This window comes from Narcine bancroftii, chromosome 3 (assembly GCF_036971445.1).
Source record: "Narcine bancroftii isolate sNarBan1 chromosome 3, sNarBan1.hap1, whole genome shotgun sequence".
NCBI classification, from domain to species: Eukaryota; Metazoa; Chordata; class Chondrichthyes; order Torpediniformes; family Narcinidae; genus Narcine; species Narcine bancroftii.
In genome coordinates this window covers 211,542,169-211,562,236 of record NC_091471.1, presented here as the reverse complement: position 1 = coordinate 211,562,236, position 20,068 = coordinate 211,542,169, and the positions used below count along the sequence as shown (strand labels likewise).

Below are 20,068 nucleotides of genomic sequence, written 5' to 3'. Positions count from 1 at the left end.
GGCCAGACTATCCTTTTGTGTTGATCAGAAATTAATTCATCCCCAGATATTTCTAATCACCATTCTGTTCTTGACTGGCCAATTTCTGCTGTTCTCTTTAACACCTCCTCCTGCCTTAATCTTCCTCCTAGACTGGTTTTCCATTCCCTTTGTTTCTTGCAGGCCATTCTTTGTTCTGATCTGGCCTGTGTCTCCTGTGCTACTCACCACCTCCTTTAGTTTGAGTATTCCTCCTAAATTGTTTTATGCATATCCTCTCCCTGTATTTTGGAGCAGACAATTTTGCTCAGCCAACTTTGCTCCATGCTGTGATTGCCACTTAATCACATTCCTCTTTTCCCCTGAACCATGCAGTAAATATACACTTATTAATTAATCATTTCTTTCATAATGTTTTAACCCCTAGATCCCAACATTCCTCACTTTTCTTTTAGATCAGTATTCCCATCTCTCACAGGATTAAAGAGACTTTGTTAGCACTAATAAAGCAAAAGCAATGGAAAATTTACCAGACAAAGGTAAATTCAAAATGATAGTTTTTATTAAATTATTAATTACTTAACATTTCTTTCTTAACTCTAAACTTAACTTCACTGTTCGCAAATGAACATGTGGGTGTAATTAAAGTCTCACTCTGAAAAGTCCATTTTTAAAACTGCAGCATAATTTTAGTCTTGCTTGAAGGTCTTAAATTTTCCATTCAGAAATAATGATAAAGCACTTTCAAACATCATATCTTCAGACTTCTTTAAACTCACAATTCTTTCGATGATTTGTCCTTGAGATATATTCTTCAAGCAGAAGTGACCATCTTCTGAGCCACCAATGTGAAAAGGAGAATAGAATTCCTTTCTTTCCAAGAGGTCAAATCTTCCTCTTTTGAATGAAGAATTTGGAATCTGTTTTCCAAATGATGAAACTGTCCTCTTTATCTTAAAGAAACAGTTAGAAGCAGGCCTCTCTTTTGAAATCTACTTATTCTGTGTCCCCTCCCTTTTTAACATATAACAGCACCTATTCTGGTTACTGTAATTCAAACCTGTCTTCCACAAGGTTCCAACCTTGTGAGTGTCACAGGGTTTTGACTTCTCAAAACTGATCCAAAAATGTCTGAATTCGATGATATATTTCTCCAAATCATGTGACAGTTACATCATCAACGAGGTCAGTCCAAATTCTTGGACACCACATGACTATTAGTTTTATTTCTGCCAAACGTCTGGCCATTTTCAAAACCACTCTATATCCATAACAACCTCTGATCTCATCTCTGTTCAAGAAGCTTAAAAGTGGTTTGATTTAAAAACAGATGGCTTCCTTCAGCATTTCTTATCGAGTACTTAGATACTTCTGATTTTAATAAACTAAGCACTCCATTGTTCTTGAATAATTAAGATTCACTTCAGATCCTTTAGCTTTGTCTTTCTAGATACTGCGACTCTGAGAATGAACTCTCTTCTCTGAGTACAGTGGTTCTTGGTAAATGTACTGTGACCTGTCTGTGTAACCTATAACCAACCCACTTAACCAAACCAACTTAACCTCAGACATGTTTATAAGAAATATAGCTGAACATTAATCTAAATATTAATATTAACACAGATCCATTACAAGGGCTACTGTGGGAAGTGTCGGACTCTGGCTTTACCTTACTCTTAATTTAGTCTATGTGTAGTCTGAGTCCAGCGTGTTCTTTGAATGAAGTGATAGGAGAAGGTATTCGGTTCAACAGTCAATTTATTACACAGCACAAGAATAAAACTTAACAGAGCTCTGGGTCAATCATTAGTTCATAGGTCACCTGCACAGGGAGCTACTCCCCAAGACTGACCCCTATTGTCCAGTTGGCTCAGTTTATATAGATCAACCTTATCATACAGAACAAAAGTTGTCTTCCTTTGCTAGATTTCATTATCATACAGAACAAAAATTGTCTTCCTTTGCTAGATCTTTTTGCATAAGGGTTATCACAAGTCATCTCCTGTTTTGCAGATATCTGGGGTGTAGCACTCCCATCTTAATCCTCCAGGCCAGACTATCCTGTTGATTGGATCAGAAATTAATTCATCCCCAGATATTTCTAATCACCATTCTGTTCCTGTCTGGCCAATTTCTGCTGTACTCTTTAACACCTCCTCATGCCTTAATCTTCCTCCTAGACTGGTTTTCCATTCCCTTTGTTTCTTGCAGGCCATTGTTTGTTCTGGTCTGGCCTGTGTCTCCTGTGCTACTCCCCACCTCCTTCAGTTTGAGCATTCCTCCTACATCGTTTTATGCATTTCCTCTCCCTGTATTTGGGAGCAGACAATTTTGCTCAGCCAACTTTGCTCCATGCTGTGATTGCCACTTAATCACATTCCTCTTTTTCCCTGAACCATGCAGTAAATATAAAATTATTAATTAATCATTCCTTTCATAATGTTTTAACCTCTAGATTCCAACAGAAGCGAGGGAGGAGATTGCTGAGGATTGGAAGTTACAAATGTTGTTGCCCTGTTCAAGAAAGGGAGTAAAGATAACACAGGAAATGACCCTGTAACTCCCAGAATTTCCTAATTATGTACTTGAAAGGTAGTCATAAACACATCATTTCTACAATTGCTGTGGTAAATATACCTGTGATGGGTATACTGCTAAGAACACCCCACTGTGTAATAGGATCCTGGATTTCCTCACCTCTAAACCACAATCAGCCAAGAACATTTCCTCCAAAATCTCCAACAGTACCAGAGCACTACCAGAACACTACAGGGCGTCCTGCTCTACTCACTTTAATCTACAACTGTGCGGCTTAGTATAACAGCACCTTCTACAAATTCGCTGACCCATGGTAGTGGGTTGTATAAAAAGGGGCAATGAATCAATATACAGGAGGGAGATTGGAAACTTGGCTGAATGGTGCACCAACAATAACCTCGTACCCAGTGTCACCAAAACCAGGGAGCTCATTATTGCTTTCAGGAAGGGAAAACCAGAGAGGTATGATCCAGTGATTATTGAAGGATCAAAGGTGGAGGGTGAGCCAATTTAAGTTTTCAGGAGTCACTATCTCAGAGGATCTTTCTTGGACTCAACACTTTAATGGCATTGTGAAGAAAGCAGGTCAGTTCCTATTGAGAGTGAGGAAACAGGTTTGGTAGGTCTCAAAGGCAAGGACTCTGAACACAGTTTTGATGTAGGGAAGGATTTTATTTACAGAAGGCAACTGCTGCAGATCACACACACACAACACACACAATGAACTGGTACATACAATGATCAGGGAAAAATCTCTACAATGCTCCACCACCCCTCAACTCAGTGCAGGCACTGCTCTATGCTATAAGGGACACTAATTAAATGCTCCCAACCCTTTTAACAGTGCACATTTTACCAACAGTTTCTCCAGCACCCTTCCACATTTCTAGGCCTGGAGTGAAACAGGGTTGTCCCAAGCTGGCAAAGAGGGAGAACAAAAAGCACATGGCACCTTTATAGTGCTGGAGAGACAAGCCCACATCATTTACGAGGGGCCAGTAGCTCAATGGCAGGAGGGTTACAACAGCCAATGGCCTAAGGCCAAGTACAGGCAGGCTGGAGAGTGGAGTTCAGGTAATTTACATGTGGCCAACAGCAAGGTGTGCACTAATGGGTGGGGCGGAACCAAACCTTGATTGGCACCTGGTGTGTCCTCCGACTAGATGGGGGGGGGGGGGGGGAGAAATGCTGTCACATGACAGCCACAGCCCTTCCCAATACAGTTTATAACCATATATATAACAATTACAGCACTCCTATACTTCCTCAGGAATTTGCAGAGATTGCATATGACAACAAAAACCTTGGCAAATTTCTACAGATAGGTGGTGGAAAGTGTGCTGACAGGCTGCATTATGATCTAGTATGTGGACGCCAATAAAGCCCTGCAGGAGGTAATGGATATAGCCAAGGACATCACAGGCAAAACCTTTCTCAACATCAAGAACATCTACATGGAACGCAGCAGCAGTCATCAAGGATCCACACCCCCCAGCACGTGCTCTGTTCTTGCTGCTACCATCAGGAAAGAGGTATTGGTCCCATAAGCCTCGCACCACCAGGTTCAGGAACAGCTGCTACCCCTCAACCGTCAAACTCCTCAACGACAAACTCAATCTGGGATTCATTTAAGGACTCTTATTTTTGCATTTTATTTATTTTTTCTCTCTGCATTGCACAGTCAGTTTGTTTTCATTTCATTTTTTTTTTAACATATGTACATTGTGTTTTGCACTACCAATAAATGATGCTTCTGCCTGGCCTGCAGAATAAAGAATCTCAGGGCTGTATGCGATGCCATCTATGTACTCTGACAATAAATCTGAATCCGAAGAATATTATTGTAGCTGGTCATCAGGTTTCTTTGGCTATATCCATGAATAAAGAGGTCTAAAATTGAGCATGTCTGAGAAATAATGTGCCATCAATAGAACCAGAATTACACCTAAGCACACTCTATAGTCTCGTGGACTGATGCGTCCCCATAAAACCTCAATTGGGAGTTCAAAGCAGCATAACATAGAAGTGCCTGGTGGAGTTTAGGAAGATGTTATGAACCTAACAATGCAATCTCACAAAACGTCCATCCCTTGCATTGAACAAATTGATCAAGAAAACTTCTGTAACTCAACTATAGTCTACAATTGACGATATAACCAAATGGTGGTGGAGCAAATCAGTAGGGCGTGTAGCATCCATTCTTAGGAAGTAAAGTGTGACCAACGTTTTAAGCCTGGGCCCTAGCCTGAGTTCCTCCAGCATGTTTGTGTGTTGCATGGGATCCCAGCATCTGCGGATGCTCTTGCTTAACAAGAACTGATGTTGAGGACTCATTCAGGGCTGCTTTGAATCCAGCTCCGCTTGCAATCCATTAGCCAAGATTTCCTCAAAGTTCTCCCCCTTCTCATGCTTTCTCTGAATCAATTCCATCTTTATTCCTTTAACTTAGCTTGTTGAGTGCATTGAAGTAACTGGGGACAAATCATATGTTGCTCTTCCTCTTGTAAATGCCCTTGCCTGTTTGTGCAGAAAATGTCAGAGAGACTAAAAAAAAATCCTATGATTTCAATGGGACAACACTTCATTCTTCCTCCAAAATCATTGAGGACCCCTTTCACTCTGCACACAGCATCTTTCAGCTACTTTTGTCGGGGAAGATACAGGAGTAACAGAGCCAGCACCACCTGGCTGAGGAATAGCTTCTTTCCATGGGCGATGAGAATCCTGAACAACTGAAGGAACTGCTCATATGAGCTATCTGAAACTCTCATATTTACGAAACAATATTTATTTATTTGTATATGTGAATTCTTGCCCTGCATGTGGATTGTTTATCTGTATGTGTGTAATGTCTAGTTGTGAGTCTGCGTGTGTGTTTGCACCGAGGACTGGAGAACGTGGTTTTGTCGGGTTGTACTTGTGCAATCAGGTGACAATAAACTTGACTTGACAAAAGTGAGACAACCATGTATTGCATCTTACTGTAGCCAGTGAATTTCCCACCATTAAACTTGGCACTTCCAGAGTGAAGGAGTCTGTTGGAGTAATTTTAATCATGCTTTGATTTGGAATAGAGTAGACTTGGCTCACTTTACATGTTATCATCCATTGCTTTTCACTTTAAATATAGGTAAGAAGGCTCAGATTGCTCTAGAGACAAAGCTAAAGAAATTGGAGGAGGAATGTAAGACTAAAGAGGTTGAACGTGTGAACTTGGAACTGGAGCTGACAGAAGTGAATGAGAGCTTGAAGAAAGCTCTTGCAGGAGGGCCCACACTGGGGCTGACAATAGAGCCAAAGTCATCAAGAACGTCCAGCCCACAGGTAAAGTCATATGGGTAGATCGGTGGGGCAAGAGAGTCTATTGCTGTTTGTAATTGTTCCTATGTTTATAAACTAGACACACACAGATAAAAATGGAAAATGCAGAATACATGTCAGGCACCATCTGAGAATAGAGAAGCAGAGTTAACCTTTCAGGTCAAAGACTCCTCAGCAGCACTGGAAAGTTTTAAGTTGCAGAGAGAGTTGGAAAGGGAGCACATTAAGTGGTGTTCTTGGAGCCACGTGGCTATTAGAGAGAGGCAAAGAGGGCAGTCAGAGGGGAGAGGAAACAAAGGGACCTGTGAATTCTCTAAAATACAGATCAGGGTTGTTACCGAGACATGAAACCAAAGTGAGAATGCTGGAAATACCCAGCATATCAGCAATTCCTGTGGAGAGAGGAAAAATCCGAGTTAATGTTGCATATGGATAACAGTACAGCAAAACCAAACTGTCCAGTTCTGACATGTGGACAGAAAGTGAGTCACCTGAAATTGGAAAATTTGATATTGAGTCAGCAAGCTGCATCGTGTCCAGATGGAGAATGAGGTGCTGATCTGCGAACTTGTGTAGGCCTCACTGGGACAGTGCAGGGAGCCTCAAACGGTAAGTTCGGAGTGGGGTGAAGAATTTAAATGACAGGCAACAGGAAGTTCAGAGTTGCTGTTTTGCTCTATAAAGGAGAAAAACAATCTTCATTTGGTTTCTCCAATGTAGAGGAAGCCACATCATAAACACAAAATGCAGTATATTAGATTGGAATACAGGGTGCACATCCAGCAAGACTGTTAGATCTCTGGATGGTGAAAAAGGGTGAGATTAAAAACAAGTATATGGCACACACATATATTTTAAACCATCCTTAGAACCTGGCATTAGATTCCTGACAGGTCTAATAGAAAAAAAAAGACAGAAAATGCTGGAAATACTCAGACTGAGGCAACACCTGTGGAGCAAGAAACTGAATTAACATTTTCATGTCAATGCTACATTAAAATAGGAGAACTTGAAGATAAGGGGGGCAGAGGGGAAGAACAGAAGGGAAAATCTGTGATAGGGAGAGAAATTTAATGGCACAAAACTCCACTGAAGTTTGGCTCCAGGACTCATTGGAGAAGCTGAGTGAAGTCCAGGCAGCTGGCCTATTTAAAACCCAGTTTCATGAGACAGTGACCAATTGTGGCCTTAAAGATGAAGGTCAATTGCAGGATGGTGAAGTGCAAGAAAATATAGGAGAAGGGAGTGATGATGCTCAGAACTGCTCCAAGGTTGAGACGAGCTCTCCAGCATTAGCAGCTGTTTATTGTTAGCCATTTGTGTGTATGAAGATCAGATCTAGAGCTTGTTAGTCACAGAGCAACACAATTTAATTAAAACGTCTTAAAATAGGCGATGGGCTCCTCGTTAAAATCACACATCCAAATTCAGTTCATCTCTTGATTTGCCTCCATTCAAGCCAGGAGCAGTGCACTGGGCCCCAGTCAGTGTCCTGCTGCAATGCTAGTCCAGGGCATCTGTTCAGGTACAGTCCAGCTTCAAGATGAAGTATCACAGAAGTGAACCAGTCCTGAACTGAAGGGCTTGCTCCTTTTTCCTAACATGATGGAAGGTTTCCTCTGTTAAGTGGACCCACACTATAATTGTTAATGACCATTCAAATGCCTACATGGTGCTTAAACAAGACAGTCCCTGAATACGGAAATTCGATTTTAGAGAGGTAAAATTGAAGTGGACACATTTCAGGTTCCAACGTCTTCACACAATCACAATCTTCATAAATGTTTTTTATGTATGATATATTTAACTGAAAATGTATTAGTGGAGGAGCATCCCAAATGTAAAATAATTATCATCTGACTATGTTTCTTTTATAGTCTCCCATCTTCATGCATCGTACCCTGGATAATTCTCCAGTTTCCAGCTGTGATACAAGTGACACTGAACCATCAGCGCTGCCTGTGAATGCAGCCATTCTCAATAGAAGACCACCTTCCATGGTTTCTTCCCCAAGTAGAGGACATGTACGCAGGAAGGCCAAGGTATCCTAGATCACTACATTACATCATAGATTTTCTTGGTTCCTGCTTGCAGAGTTCTGTAATGCTAGCAGTTGTCCAAGCAGTTGGACTGATTGAACAATTAGGAAACTTATCACAAAAGGTATAGCTTAAACTTGAGAGACTTCTGCTGTTTCATTAGTGTAAATATTTAATATTTACACCAGTGGTTCTCAACCTTTTTCTTTCCACTCACATACCACTTTAAGTATTCCCCATGCCATAGGTGCTCTGTGATTAGTAAGGATTGCTTAAGGTGGTATGGGGATGGAAAGAAAAAGTTTGAAAACCACTGTTTTACTCGTACCTAATTGACTCGTTATGTGCACGGTTTCATAACTCCAAAGGAAATGGGCCAACGACAACTTTTCTCAAGCAAAATATTTCAAGCAAAAATATTGGGGCGAGAGCAGTGATTCTCAACCTTCCCTTCCCACTCACATCCCACCTTAAGCAATCCCTTACTAATCACAGAGCACCGATGGCATAGGGATTACTTAAGGAGGGATGTGAGTGGAAAGAAAAAGGTTGAGAACCACTGATTTACTCTAATATCAGCCTCATGATATAGGCTGTTCAGCTCATCCGGCCTACACTGCTTTTCATGTAAATACCACCACTCCCATTTGCCCATTTATTTCCCTACAGCCAATTCTCCTCCATGTATCTGTTAAACACAACCCAGCTGCCTGACCTCTATGCCCTCTCCAGAGTAACTTGACTAAAGGTGGAATAATTTGAGAAAGACACAGCACCATGCACCGATCTGCAGATAACATTGATTTAACAACAGCTATTTGAGAAACGCATTCAGTTCGTGGTACTTTATTTCATTTCCTTTTTTGATTTTTTTTCCGATTGTTTGTCTCATTCTTTATTCTCTTGAATCTACTGAGTTATATTTCTCACTCCAGCCAGGAATGGATGTGTGGACTATTAATACTCCTTTGCTATCTGTGATATTACTGGTTTAAGATGGGTTGCCTCACTAATAAGATTGCTATTTCACTAATTAAAACAAAATGATCATTTGGCTACCCAGGTGGCGTAATGATGCAGTCCATCTCAGGTAATCCCTCAGGATTGAGGATGACTTGCTTCCATTCCAGTTCTTAGGATCGGAAGACAATTGTGAATGAATTCTTTAAAGCTAGGATGACTTTATAACAGGAAGGATGTGGAAGCTTTGGATTGGGTACAGAAGAGGTTTGCCATGATGTTGCCTGGTTTAGAGGGTAGGAGTTATACAGGTAGAATTCAATGGTTCTCAACCCTTTTCTTTCCACTCACACAATCCCTATGCCATCAGTGCTCTGTGGTTAGTAAGGGATTGCTTAAGGTGGTATGCGAGTGGAAAGGTTGAGAATTACTGTCCTAGACCCAATTGTTACTGAAATATTTTGTTTGAGAAAAATTGTCATTGGCCCATTTCCTTTGGAGTCATGAAACTGTGCACATGACGAGTCAATGAGGTACGATTAAAACAGTGATTTTCAAACTTTTTCTTTCCTCTCACATATCACCTTAAGCAATCACTTACTAATCACAGAACACCAATGTCATAGGGAATATTTAAAGTGGTATGTGAGTGGAAAGAAAAAGGTTGAGAACCACTGGTGTAGATAAAGATTGGACAAAGTTGAATATGTGTTGGAGAGTAGGAGGCTGAAGAGTTTATAAAATTATGACAGGCATTGATAGGATGGACATTCAGAATCTCTTTAAAAAAAATTAAATTTAGACATATAGCACAATAACAGGCCATTTTGGCCACAAGTCCATGCCGCCCAGTTTACACTCCATTAACCTACACACCTGGTACGTTTTTGAATGGCGGGAGGAAACCGGAGCCCCCAGAGAAAACCCACACAGTCATGGGGAGAACATTTGCAAACTCCTTACAGACAGCACAGGATTTGAACCCCGGTCTGGTCCTGATCACTAGTGCTGTAAAGGCATTGCGCTAACCGCTACGCCAACCATCTCAGGGTTCCCAGGATAAAAGCATTGCACAGTAGAAGGCATGCATATAAGGTGAGGAGGCAATTTCTTATGCAGGTGGTGGGTTCCTGAAATAGTGATGGAAGCAGAGACAATAGCAGCCTTTAATAGGCTTCTAGCTAGACACTTGAACTTGATGAGGATGGAGAGGTATCTATCAAGTGCGAGAAGAAGAGTTTTAATTTGATTTGAACATCGTGTTTGGCACAGACCTATGAGCCAAAGGGTCATTTCCCGTGCTGTACTCTTCCCTGTTCTATGTATTGCACACTAGATACTTAGTGTAGTTGACAGAAAAGTCTAAGACAGTTGAAAACCAGGTTCTCACATACTCACTCAAGTTAGAACATCAGTTATAGCTAGTATTCATGGCTGTGAGTTTAGACACCAAGCAATCATTCACATAGTACATTAAAATAAAATCATGTCATTTAGAAGAATTGCTGGATGTCGTGTTAAACAAATATTTTAATGGCTTTTGTCACTTTTCCATCTTTTAACAGGAATGGGAGTTGAAGACTGGAACATAAATTAAGCAAAAGTTTGCCATTTTTAAATATTTATTTCTCTAAACATTTTCCAGACCAGAAGCACTGTTACTGTGCCCTTTACTTCATATAAACTATGCAGAGTTCATGGTCTTCACATTATTTACAGAAAATTACAAGTCCATGTTGACATGTCATTTATTGCCTTGTATGAACATGGATGATATTTAAGTTGTATCTATAGGGACTCTGACCATACCCCATCTCCACTCTTTTCGCTATCTAGTGGTCGAGTGTTTCTCAGCAGACACCACAAGCATTTCTGCTTGAAGAATATCATGTCTGCTTTAGAGACTGAAAATTAAATTCTGGACAAGAAATGACAATTTGAACACCACAACACAAAAGGAACCTATTTATTTCAAAAGAGGTATTTGACATTGCCCTTTCAAATTATGATTGTATTGTAAGCACAATGAATATTTTGTGTATGGTTCCTCCTTTAAAAAAAGGACTTCAGAGTAAATCGATGGGTCCAGTACAATTCCTAGCGTCCACTCAGTTCTGATCATTATAAGAATGTCAGAACATAAATGTGGTATGTTCTTGACAAATATCATCCATTTTATTGCCAAAACCTTGTGTCTGTTTATTATACACACTCTATAATTTGATTTTATTTTGCACTTTCTATTGTCTATTTTCATTGTACACATTGCCTATTGTGTGTTTTGATGGTCACACTCTATCAGCTTTTCATTGTTCATACCTATCTCTTTATTGTACACATTCTATTGGCTGCTTTTATTGTACACTTCCTATTGTCTATTTTTTAAATTATAGACACTTTGTCTTTTTATAGTAGAGACCTATTGTCTCTTTTTTATTGTACATGCCTTATTTAACATGGGGAAAGGGAACTGGTGTCAAAAGCTCCAACGGGGGATATATAGTTTCTGATCATATCTCGTATTGGTTCCTTAAAGAGGAAAATCACATTTATTTTTCCTTCTGTTTGGTTCCGGATATTGTTGTTCAGTCATGGGTTCCCGTCAGGATAATGTGCTTGTCATCTGTGGTAGCATGTGTCATTCCACCTATTGTCTAAAATATCATCCATTTCATCCTGAATGGAAAGGGTTTTAATACACAAGTAGTTTTTGACATATAGAAAAGCAATATTGGTAAAGAATTTAAGCTTTGTTGTAAGATAGTTGATGTGCTTTTATACTTAAAAAGTGTGATTTTTATAATTTAATTTGAAATAGGACCATATTTAAATGTATCTGTCAAAAACTTCACTTGATTTAAACGGTGAAGAATTAAATATTAATTAAACAAAATGTGAATTTCAAATACAAATTTTTGAAATAGGACCATATTTAAATGTATTTGTCAAAAACTTCACTTGATTTAAACGGTGAAGAATTAAATATAATTAAAACAAAATGTGAATTTCAAATACAAATTTTTGAAATAGGATTCATATTTCTGGAAAACAACCAAATCATTTGGCGAGCAGTCCTAATGATCGTTTTATGGGCTTGGTGCCTCTGTGGCTAAATTCCTTTTGTCTTTGAGATTTTTTTTCAGCAATTTATTTCAATGTCATTCTGTTCACTTTTTAAAGTAGAAAATGGTGGAATATTTAGTTGGTTTGCAGAAAGAGAAGGCCAGTCCATTGTTTTCACAGTGTCCACAGTATTTTGCTCTGGAACATAAGCTTCTTCGTGGTTCCTAAATAGCCGATTGATTTATTATTCCTTTCACCAAACTGAAACAAACCTTTCAAGTAAAGTTGCTGTACTCCTGCATAAAATCATACAATATAGGAGGGTTGCCAAATTGCTTCAAATCACTTGTCCTAGTTATTAAGTGGATAAAATATCTCAAAAAGAGTTTCATTAGAATATGGCAGCTATATTTAGTAGCCAACCTTTTAAGTGAACAGATCAAGAAACTAACAATGTATATATTTCAAAAAGGTTTAATGCAGGGGTGTGCCTTACATTGTCCATTATTTTTGTACCAGATCATCCTTTGCTTCTTCCATCATGCCATTCAATTCTGCTGGTCTGAAATGATGTTGATGAGCCACACTTACCTGCTTCCTCTCGACAGCCCTTCCACTCCTTTCTCCTTCTTGCACTTACATAGCTTTAATCCAAGAAATATCTCTGCCATTCACTGTGACCATTCCATTTAATACAGATAGTAACTTTACCTTCTCATCACCATCAAAGAAAAGAATAGTGTAATACTATGAGATGCAAGAGAAATGCTCAGCAGAAATTGACGAACAGGCCCTTTCAGCCCACGAGCCCATGCTGCCCAATTACACCCAATTAGCCTACAACCCCTGTATGTTTTCAGTGATGGGAGGAAGCCAAAGTATCTAGAGGAAACCCACACAGACATGGGGAGAATGAACAAACTCTTTACAGACAGCACTGGTCTCTGGTACTGTAATAGCATTGCACTAATTGCAACACTAATTGAGTGCCATCTACACTAACCTTGCTGCCCCGTGATTAAACATTGTATGCCTACAGCAGACACTAGTTTCTGCTAGAACCTCTTGAACCCGCCCACGCCTGTATCAAGTGCAAGGGAAGCAGCATCACAAAATGTATCCTCTTGTTTATATTCCTGCTGGATTCAAATGTATGCGGTGGCATCACTGCACAGGTTTTCTGAGGCATTCTTGACAATTCTCAAATAGTATTAGATTAATCATGGAAGAAACAGAATTTGTCAAATTTTATTAGCAATATTTCATCAGAACAGGCCTAAAGGATGGAAGCACAATTTGCATTTTACCAATCAAGGAAATAAACAAGATATTCATATTCTCTTAAAATGTTTCAACATTAATCTTTTTACTGCTAAATCACTGCTGGCCAACTAACCTTTCACGAGATTCATCTTCTCTTGCCGAACAAACGTAACATTGCAGTAACGTGATCATCTGTGAGCTGTGGTTGCAACACACGTTTTACTGACTGTTCACTCTCATTCTGTTTAATATCCGTATTTCTAAAACACATAATTGTTGGAAAAATTTATTACCGAATCTTATTATAATAATTTATGCTAATGCACTATTTGAATTTATGGACTGTAAATGTGGATTAGAAATATGTAATCTGGATAATCTTATGTTAATTGAGCAGTGTTTACTACCATAGATAAAACATTTTGCTCTGAATAATTTTTAAGTTCAGCTGCAAAACTGTAAGTATTAATTACAGGCCACAACTGCTAGGAGAAATCAAAGACAAATTCCTGGGGTTTGATGCACTACAATAACTGGAGGTTATTAAAGAAATCTAGACTTGCATTCTGGCTGTTAGCAAGTAGGACTGCGGGCATACACAGACCAATCTTGGAGATATTGGTATCTTGCTGTGATTATTAAATCAAATTCATAGGCCTCCATACTGTCAGTTCAGACACTGGAAATGGGCCACAATTAATTACTGGTTACATGGTTTAAAATTTCCACCTCTAAGTGAATTCTCTAGTCAATAAGGCATGCCAAAATATTTCATTAGTAATCTTTATGGCATTGACTTTAAACAATAATTTCTCTTTCTATCTGTGCCCTACCTTTTGCCACTAGCTGTTATAGATTAGTACCTCACATTAAGCTCCATAAAATTGTACATTTCTTTCTGGATGCTGCACCAGTGCATCCAAAAGGTTGGTATTCTCTGGACTGTACATATTTGAGGAATAGCCTCTTGCATTTTTACAAGTTTTATAAGTTCACAAATCAACTATTCTCAGATTTCATTGAGCCATTTTGTTTTTCAAATTTCATGCTTAGTTATTTTAAGTAGCATGTTAGCTGCCGATGAACCAGGTGTATCATGGCTGATTACTATTTATTTGTTCTCTGTGTTTCTGACGTGCACCCACTACTACTCATGGTTTTCCTTCCATGGCCTATGCTTTATCATTTCTGCCGTGCACTGGTGACTTCTGGCCTTTTTTCTTTCCCACAACTCTGGTTCTGGCCTTTCCAAATGTGCCGGGGTCTACATTCTTCTCCATCCTCAGTCTTTCAACCAGCAATCCCTCGTGTTCCTGGTCTCCATCAAGTAAATCTTTACTCTTGGTTCCTCTTCTCTGCCCCTTCTACTTCCAATCCAACTCCATTCCTATTATTGTCTCCTTTTGCATTCCCTCCTTCCAGCTCCCATCATCCATTTTCATTCCTCTCCCCATCCTAGTTCCACTTACCTACTGCCCACAGATTTGACCCATTGATCTCCTCACCTAACTGATATTATCTACCTTTATCTCTCCCCTATTGGCTTCCATGATCTTCCTACCTCTCTGATTCCATAACTGGTGGTCTCTGTCTTCCCATTTATCACCCTATAGCATCCTTCACCCTCCCCTCTCCTACGTCCAGTCCCCAACGTGCTCCACTTTCTGTCCTGATGCAGGGTTTTGACCTGAAACGTCAACAGTTCCTCGCCTCTCCCTCTACAGATGCCACTTGACCCATTGGGTTCCTTCATCAGTATATTTGCATTCCAGCATCTGCTGACTCCAGTCTACTATTTATTTGCCTTTGGTAATTAAATTATATATATGAAATGCCAATTGAAAACTATAAATTTGAAATTATAAAAGATCAGAGTTTAGAAAATGGATAATTCTGTCATTTTTATTTTCCAGGCAAAACTAGAACCCGAGTAAATATATGCAGTAAAATATTAGTTCTCAATTCTGAGCTCATACATAATTGTGTTTTGCTTTTTTAAATTAATATAAATTTGTTAATGTGCGATTTGTTCTATGTACATTTATAAGCAGTCTTATTAAGGCTTAAGCTGACTGACGAAGCTATACACTTCTACCCTTCATGACTTTGGTTTTCACAGTGGTCGAACTTCGCTTTAAGAGAGTCATTTTATGAATTTGTGTTCCTGCCATGGAACTGAGAACACAAATAGAGAACTTCAGCAATTGGATAAAAAATTTTTGCAAAGTCTCTTGATTTTAATTCTCAACTCATGTACCTGAAATGTGAGTTCAGTGTAATGGAAATGTATACCTCAAATAGGAAGCATTCCCAAAGCTGAGACGTGCGTCATTCAAACACAACAGGGAGCAAAATCTGTTGGAAGTTCAGTGCACCTGATGCTGCATTTAGGTCTGAGGCTAAATTTAGTTTTCTGCCCGTCATAATTTGTGACCCATTCTCCAAAGGAAGATCCACCCTTTCAAAATTATTCCCAATTGCTGAGACAACAAATGCTTTTTAAAAGCTCAAGGCTTTCCTGTTGCCATTGGTTTGGTCAAAAGAAGAAATATAACCAAATTATAAATTATTTTAATTCCTCATCTGTGGAATGAGGAAAAGGGTTAACATTCTTCTTTAAACCTGAAACATTGCTCTTTATTCTTTTTCCACACGTGCTGTATCACCGGATGAGTACTTCCAGCAATTTTTAAACCATTTCTTTTTTACAGTTTCACAAATGTCATTTGCTTCTTAGAAATTCTTTGGTCTGATGACATTATATAAAAGTGCACCCTAACGTCACCCTGGTTTGTTGATGTTGGTGTCCCAGTGGAGCTGCCAGTGCTATGGATGTTTGCTCATTGGCATCCAGAGGCATAATTAATGGAGGGCAGGGATAGTCTACCTCTCCCAATCACTTAATCCTGTTCTTTATTTCAGCCTCAGACAAATACAAATTTTTTGAAGAATTCTCTGTCCAATTTAAACACCCCTGTTTAAAGGAGAGCTTTGCCTTTTATGGTTTTAAAACTAAGTTAAGCTTAAAAAGCAAGCAAGCAAGCAAGCACTCTTAGACTATGTTGAAGTGAAGAGCTGCAGATTAAATTTCTTGTATTCAAACAGACCTGGAGGAATCTAGCAAAAGAAAACACGGTACAGCACTCAATTATCCATGCCATCTGCATTAGGCCATGGGTGTCCTATGCCTTACTCTTATCCAATATCCTCTTGAAAGCACTGTATGTAAACATAGAGCATGAGCAACTCAAAAGACTTTTGGAGAATACTTGGTTGTTAGTCCAGGTATTTCTTTGGACTTCATTACAGTCCTTCCTCCAAATATGGCATTTTGCCTAGGGTAAGAAAATAAGATTAAAAGGAAAGAAGTACACTGAATGAGAAAACTGAGGCATGAATGAGAGAATGTGTAAATTTATGCTGAGTTATTGCTTATCACCTCTGAGCTCCACGTGTATCTCACACTCTCCAGCTTGGAACTAATTATCTTCATATTTTGGAATGGTCTTGCATCTTTGTGAACTTCATTTCATTCTGACTATGATTAAATAACATGTATTCAAGACCTTATAGTTTATAAAATATATTGATGACACGCGAGTCGACCAAGAGGTTACCTAACCACAGCTTCACTGTGATGTAAATATTGCTTCTGATTTGCCTGCAGGGCTAGCCAAATTCTTGATTGTATCCTTGATATTACTTCTAAAATCTTGATTGTATCCTTGAGATTACTTTTTAAATAAATTAAGTGTCAACAAAAGATCCTGTATAAACCAACCTTGTATATGACAATTATTTCTGCACCTTAGTGATCTGTTACTTTTGGTTGTAAACTGTCAATGTCATTGTGTATTAGTACAAACCAAAATTTGTATATTAAAACAAAATTAATAAAAAATATCACTCAGATTTTTAGTGTTTTTTTTCCTTAACTCAGGTTATAAAGCCTTAGGAATGTGTTGCTTTAGATGTGATTTTAACTTGAAACTTGCTCTCACATTACTTATGCCTAAGTGTTCTCAGGTGTCCAACTACATTGATGTTCATGGCAAACATTGTGTGATTTTTACACTAATGTCCCAATATTAAAAATTACAAGATATTCAGTGCCCTCCATAAAAGACACATTTTTTCCTTTATTTGCCTCTGTGCTCCACAGTTTTAAGTTTGCAATCAAATGATTCACATGTGATTAAAGTCCACATTCCAGATTTTATTCAAGGTTATCTGTATACATTTTAGTTTGACCATGTAGAAATTACAGCACTTTGTATACATAATCCTCTCATTTCAGGACATCATAATGTTTGGGACATTTGGCTTCACAGGTGTTTTTGTGATTACTCAAGTACGTTTAACTGCTTCATTGGTGCAGGTATAAGAGAGCCAGGTTTGCATCTAAGCTTTTGATCACCTTTGGAGTCTGTGGTTGCCATTTTTCAACAATGAGAACCAGAGTTTGTGCCAATGAAAGTCAAAGAAGCCATTATGAGGTTGATAAACAAGAATAAAAGAGTAAGAGACATTGCCCAAACTGTAGAATTACCAAAATCAAGTTTGGAACATCATTAAGAAGAAAGAACGAACTGGTGAGCTCAGTCATCGCAAAATGAATGGTATTCCAAGGAAGATCTCCACTGCTGATGACAGAAGAATTCTCTTCATAATGAAGAAGAATCCCCAAACGTATGTCTGACAGATGAGAAACACCCCCTTTAGAAGGCAGGTGTGGGTGTGTCAAAGACCAGTGTCCGCAGAAGACTTCATGAACAGAATTACAGAGGCTATATAGCAAGATGCAAACCATGGGAAAGATGGACTGCTTTGGACCTTGGGCAGTTGCTTTACGCCGCCACTCTTTGCTCTTACCTTAACTCTGATACTGGTTAACTTTGGTCTCATCTGTCCACAAGACCTTTTTCCAGATTTCTGCAGGCACTTTTAAATACTTCTCAGCATACTCTAATCTGGCCATCCTGTTTCTGTGGCTAACGAGTGGAGTATAGCCTCTGTTCATTAATGATATGCGAACAGTGGACACCTGCCTCCTAAAGTGTGTATATGATCAGTCAGACCTACTTCTGGGGATAGAGAATTCTTCTGTCGTTAGCAGTGGAGATCTTCCTTGGTCTGCCAGTTCCTTTGCGATTACTAAGCTCATCAGTACAGTCTTTCTTCTTAATGATGTTCCAAACTCTTGATTTTTTTAAATCCTAAGGGTTGGGTGATCTCTCTTACTGCTTTATTCATGTTTTTGAGCCTCACAAGAGCTTATTTGACTTCCATCGGCACAACTCTGGTGTTCATGTTGAAAAATAGCAACTACAGACTCCAAAGGATATCAAAAGGTTAGAGGCAAGCCTAGCTCTCTTATACCTGCACCAATGAAGCAATTAAACATACCTGAGCACTCACAAATGCCTGTGAAGCCAAATCTCCCAAACATTATAGTGCCCTGAAATGAGGGGAACTATGTATCAAAAGTGCTATAATTATAGATGAAATGCAGGTCGGAGTTGTATTCCACTTGAGAAAATTACTTATGATTTAAGAGATAAATATCATACATTTTGTGAAATGTGGAGCCCATATTTACAAACTGTAGGTATTAAAATTTAAATGAATCTCAAACATGCCCTTTCTCTTATAGGTCTCTTTGAATTATATATACATTTAAAAGTATAGGAACATGAAGTGCTTCTGTTGTGGTTTTTCTTGTCCTTCTTTTTCTTTTTGTTCCTTTTTTTTAGTTTGTAGGGAGTGGGGGGATTTATAGGAGGTTTTTCTTTTTTTGTATTTCTTTTCCTTTTTTCTTTTTTGGATTAAATTTGAAATATTGTGAGATGTTTGCTAAGTGGTTTTATATTTAATAAAATATATAAATTTTAAAAGTGCTGTAATTTCTACATGTCAAACCAAAATATATACAAATAACCTTGAATAAAATCTGGAATGTGCAATTTAATCATGTGTGAATTACTTGATTACAAATGTAAAACTGTGGAGCACAGGGGCCAATAAAGAAAAAGGTGTCTTTGACTCAAACATATGGAGAGCACTGTATCTTTACCCTTTGATATACAAAAATAAAATCTACTTATCAAAAACGATCTGTTTCCCCAGTTGATTTCTAGTCATGTTGATAGGCAGCTGTAGAGCATACACAGTGAATGAAGGGATGACATGTCCCTCACTATAATTATTCTGTTGACGATGTTCCACTCTGTTTTACTATTCATGAGTGTGGATTACGGTTTGTTCGGTAGACCTCACAAAATGACAATGCCCAAACTTTTGTCCCGGTCAGATTATTTTATTCTGCAGAATTGTGAGCTATCTGCTCGCCTCACAAAGATGTCTTCTCTTTAAAGGCAAGCGGAGATTGACTTCGTGTTTCATAGCTTGTCTTTGTTCAGTTCACAGATGGGTTGGGTTATATTTGGCCCAATCAAAAGTTTACACAATACATTCTTACCCAATGCAATTACTACTAAGTACAAATTCCATTGCTACATAAGATTGACGGCCTCTTATCAGACCTGCTTGTTGATTGGTTCAGAGTAAATTCTTATAATTAGTTGTCGTGCTAATTGGTCCTTTTGAATTGCCTTGCCTGCCTTACTAGAATGCTGCAAAATCTCCTACTCTCACTGGCTTTTAACCCAGTGACATGCAAGTAGCAGGTGACAGAGTGGACATCTCTGTTAAGGCTTGAAGGTTAACTGTGCAACACAATGCAAAATTTGCTTGACTTTAATTTTAGTTAAGCTTCATTTCTGTACAGTTGCTCTCATCATGTGAAACAGATAATTAAAGGCAGACTTGAACTTGTGTAGAAATTGAACATTTCAATAAGAAGACACTTTTCCACAAAATAATTGTATAGAATGAAACAGGCCATG

At 38.7% G+C, this 20,068-nt stretch overlaps 2 protein-coding genes across 6 annotated transcripts in view; one reads left to right on the top strand and one right to left on the bottom strand.

The window, feature by feature from the left end:
• Positions 1-11,650, top strand: part of afap1 (actin filament associated protein 1) — a 324,257-nt gene extending 312,607 nt beyond the window's left edge. For all 3 annotated transcript variants that reach the window (XM_069926525.1, XM_069926526.1, XM_069926524.1), the window contains exons 15-17: positions 5,648-5,841; positions 7,716-7,880; positions 10,403-11,650. In XM_069926525.1, coding sequence (XP_069782626.1) covers positions 5,648-5,841; positions 7,716-7,880; positions 10,403-10,429 — 386 coding nt within the window. In that variant the 3' untranslated portion in view covers positions 10,430-11,650. The remainder of the gene's footprint in view (positions 1-5,647; positions 5,842-7,715; positions 7,881-10,402) is intronic.
• sorcs2 (sortilin-related VPS10 domain containing receptor 2) overlaps positions 1-20,068 on the bottom strand; it is an 848,688-nt gene that overhangs the window by 19,169 nt on the left and 809,451 nt on the right. For 2 of the 3 annotated variants that reach the window (XR_011354139.1, XR_011354138.1), the window contains exon 27: positions 13,297-13,423. Coding sequence is in view for 1 of the 3 variants with exons in the window: in XM_069926521.1 (XP_069782622.1) it covers positions 13,383-13,423 (41 nt within the window). In the remaining 2 variants the exon portion in view is untranslated. Of the gene's footprint in view, positions 1-13,158; positions 13,424-20,068 lie in introns of those variants that run through there. The other variant, XM_069926521.1, reaches the window with a different exon arrangement.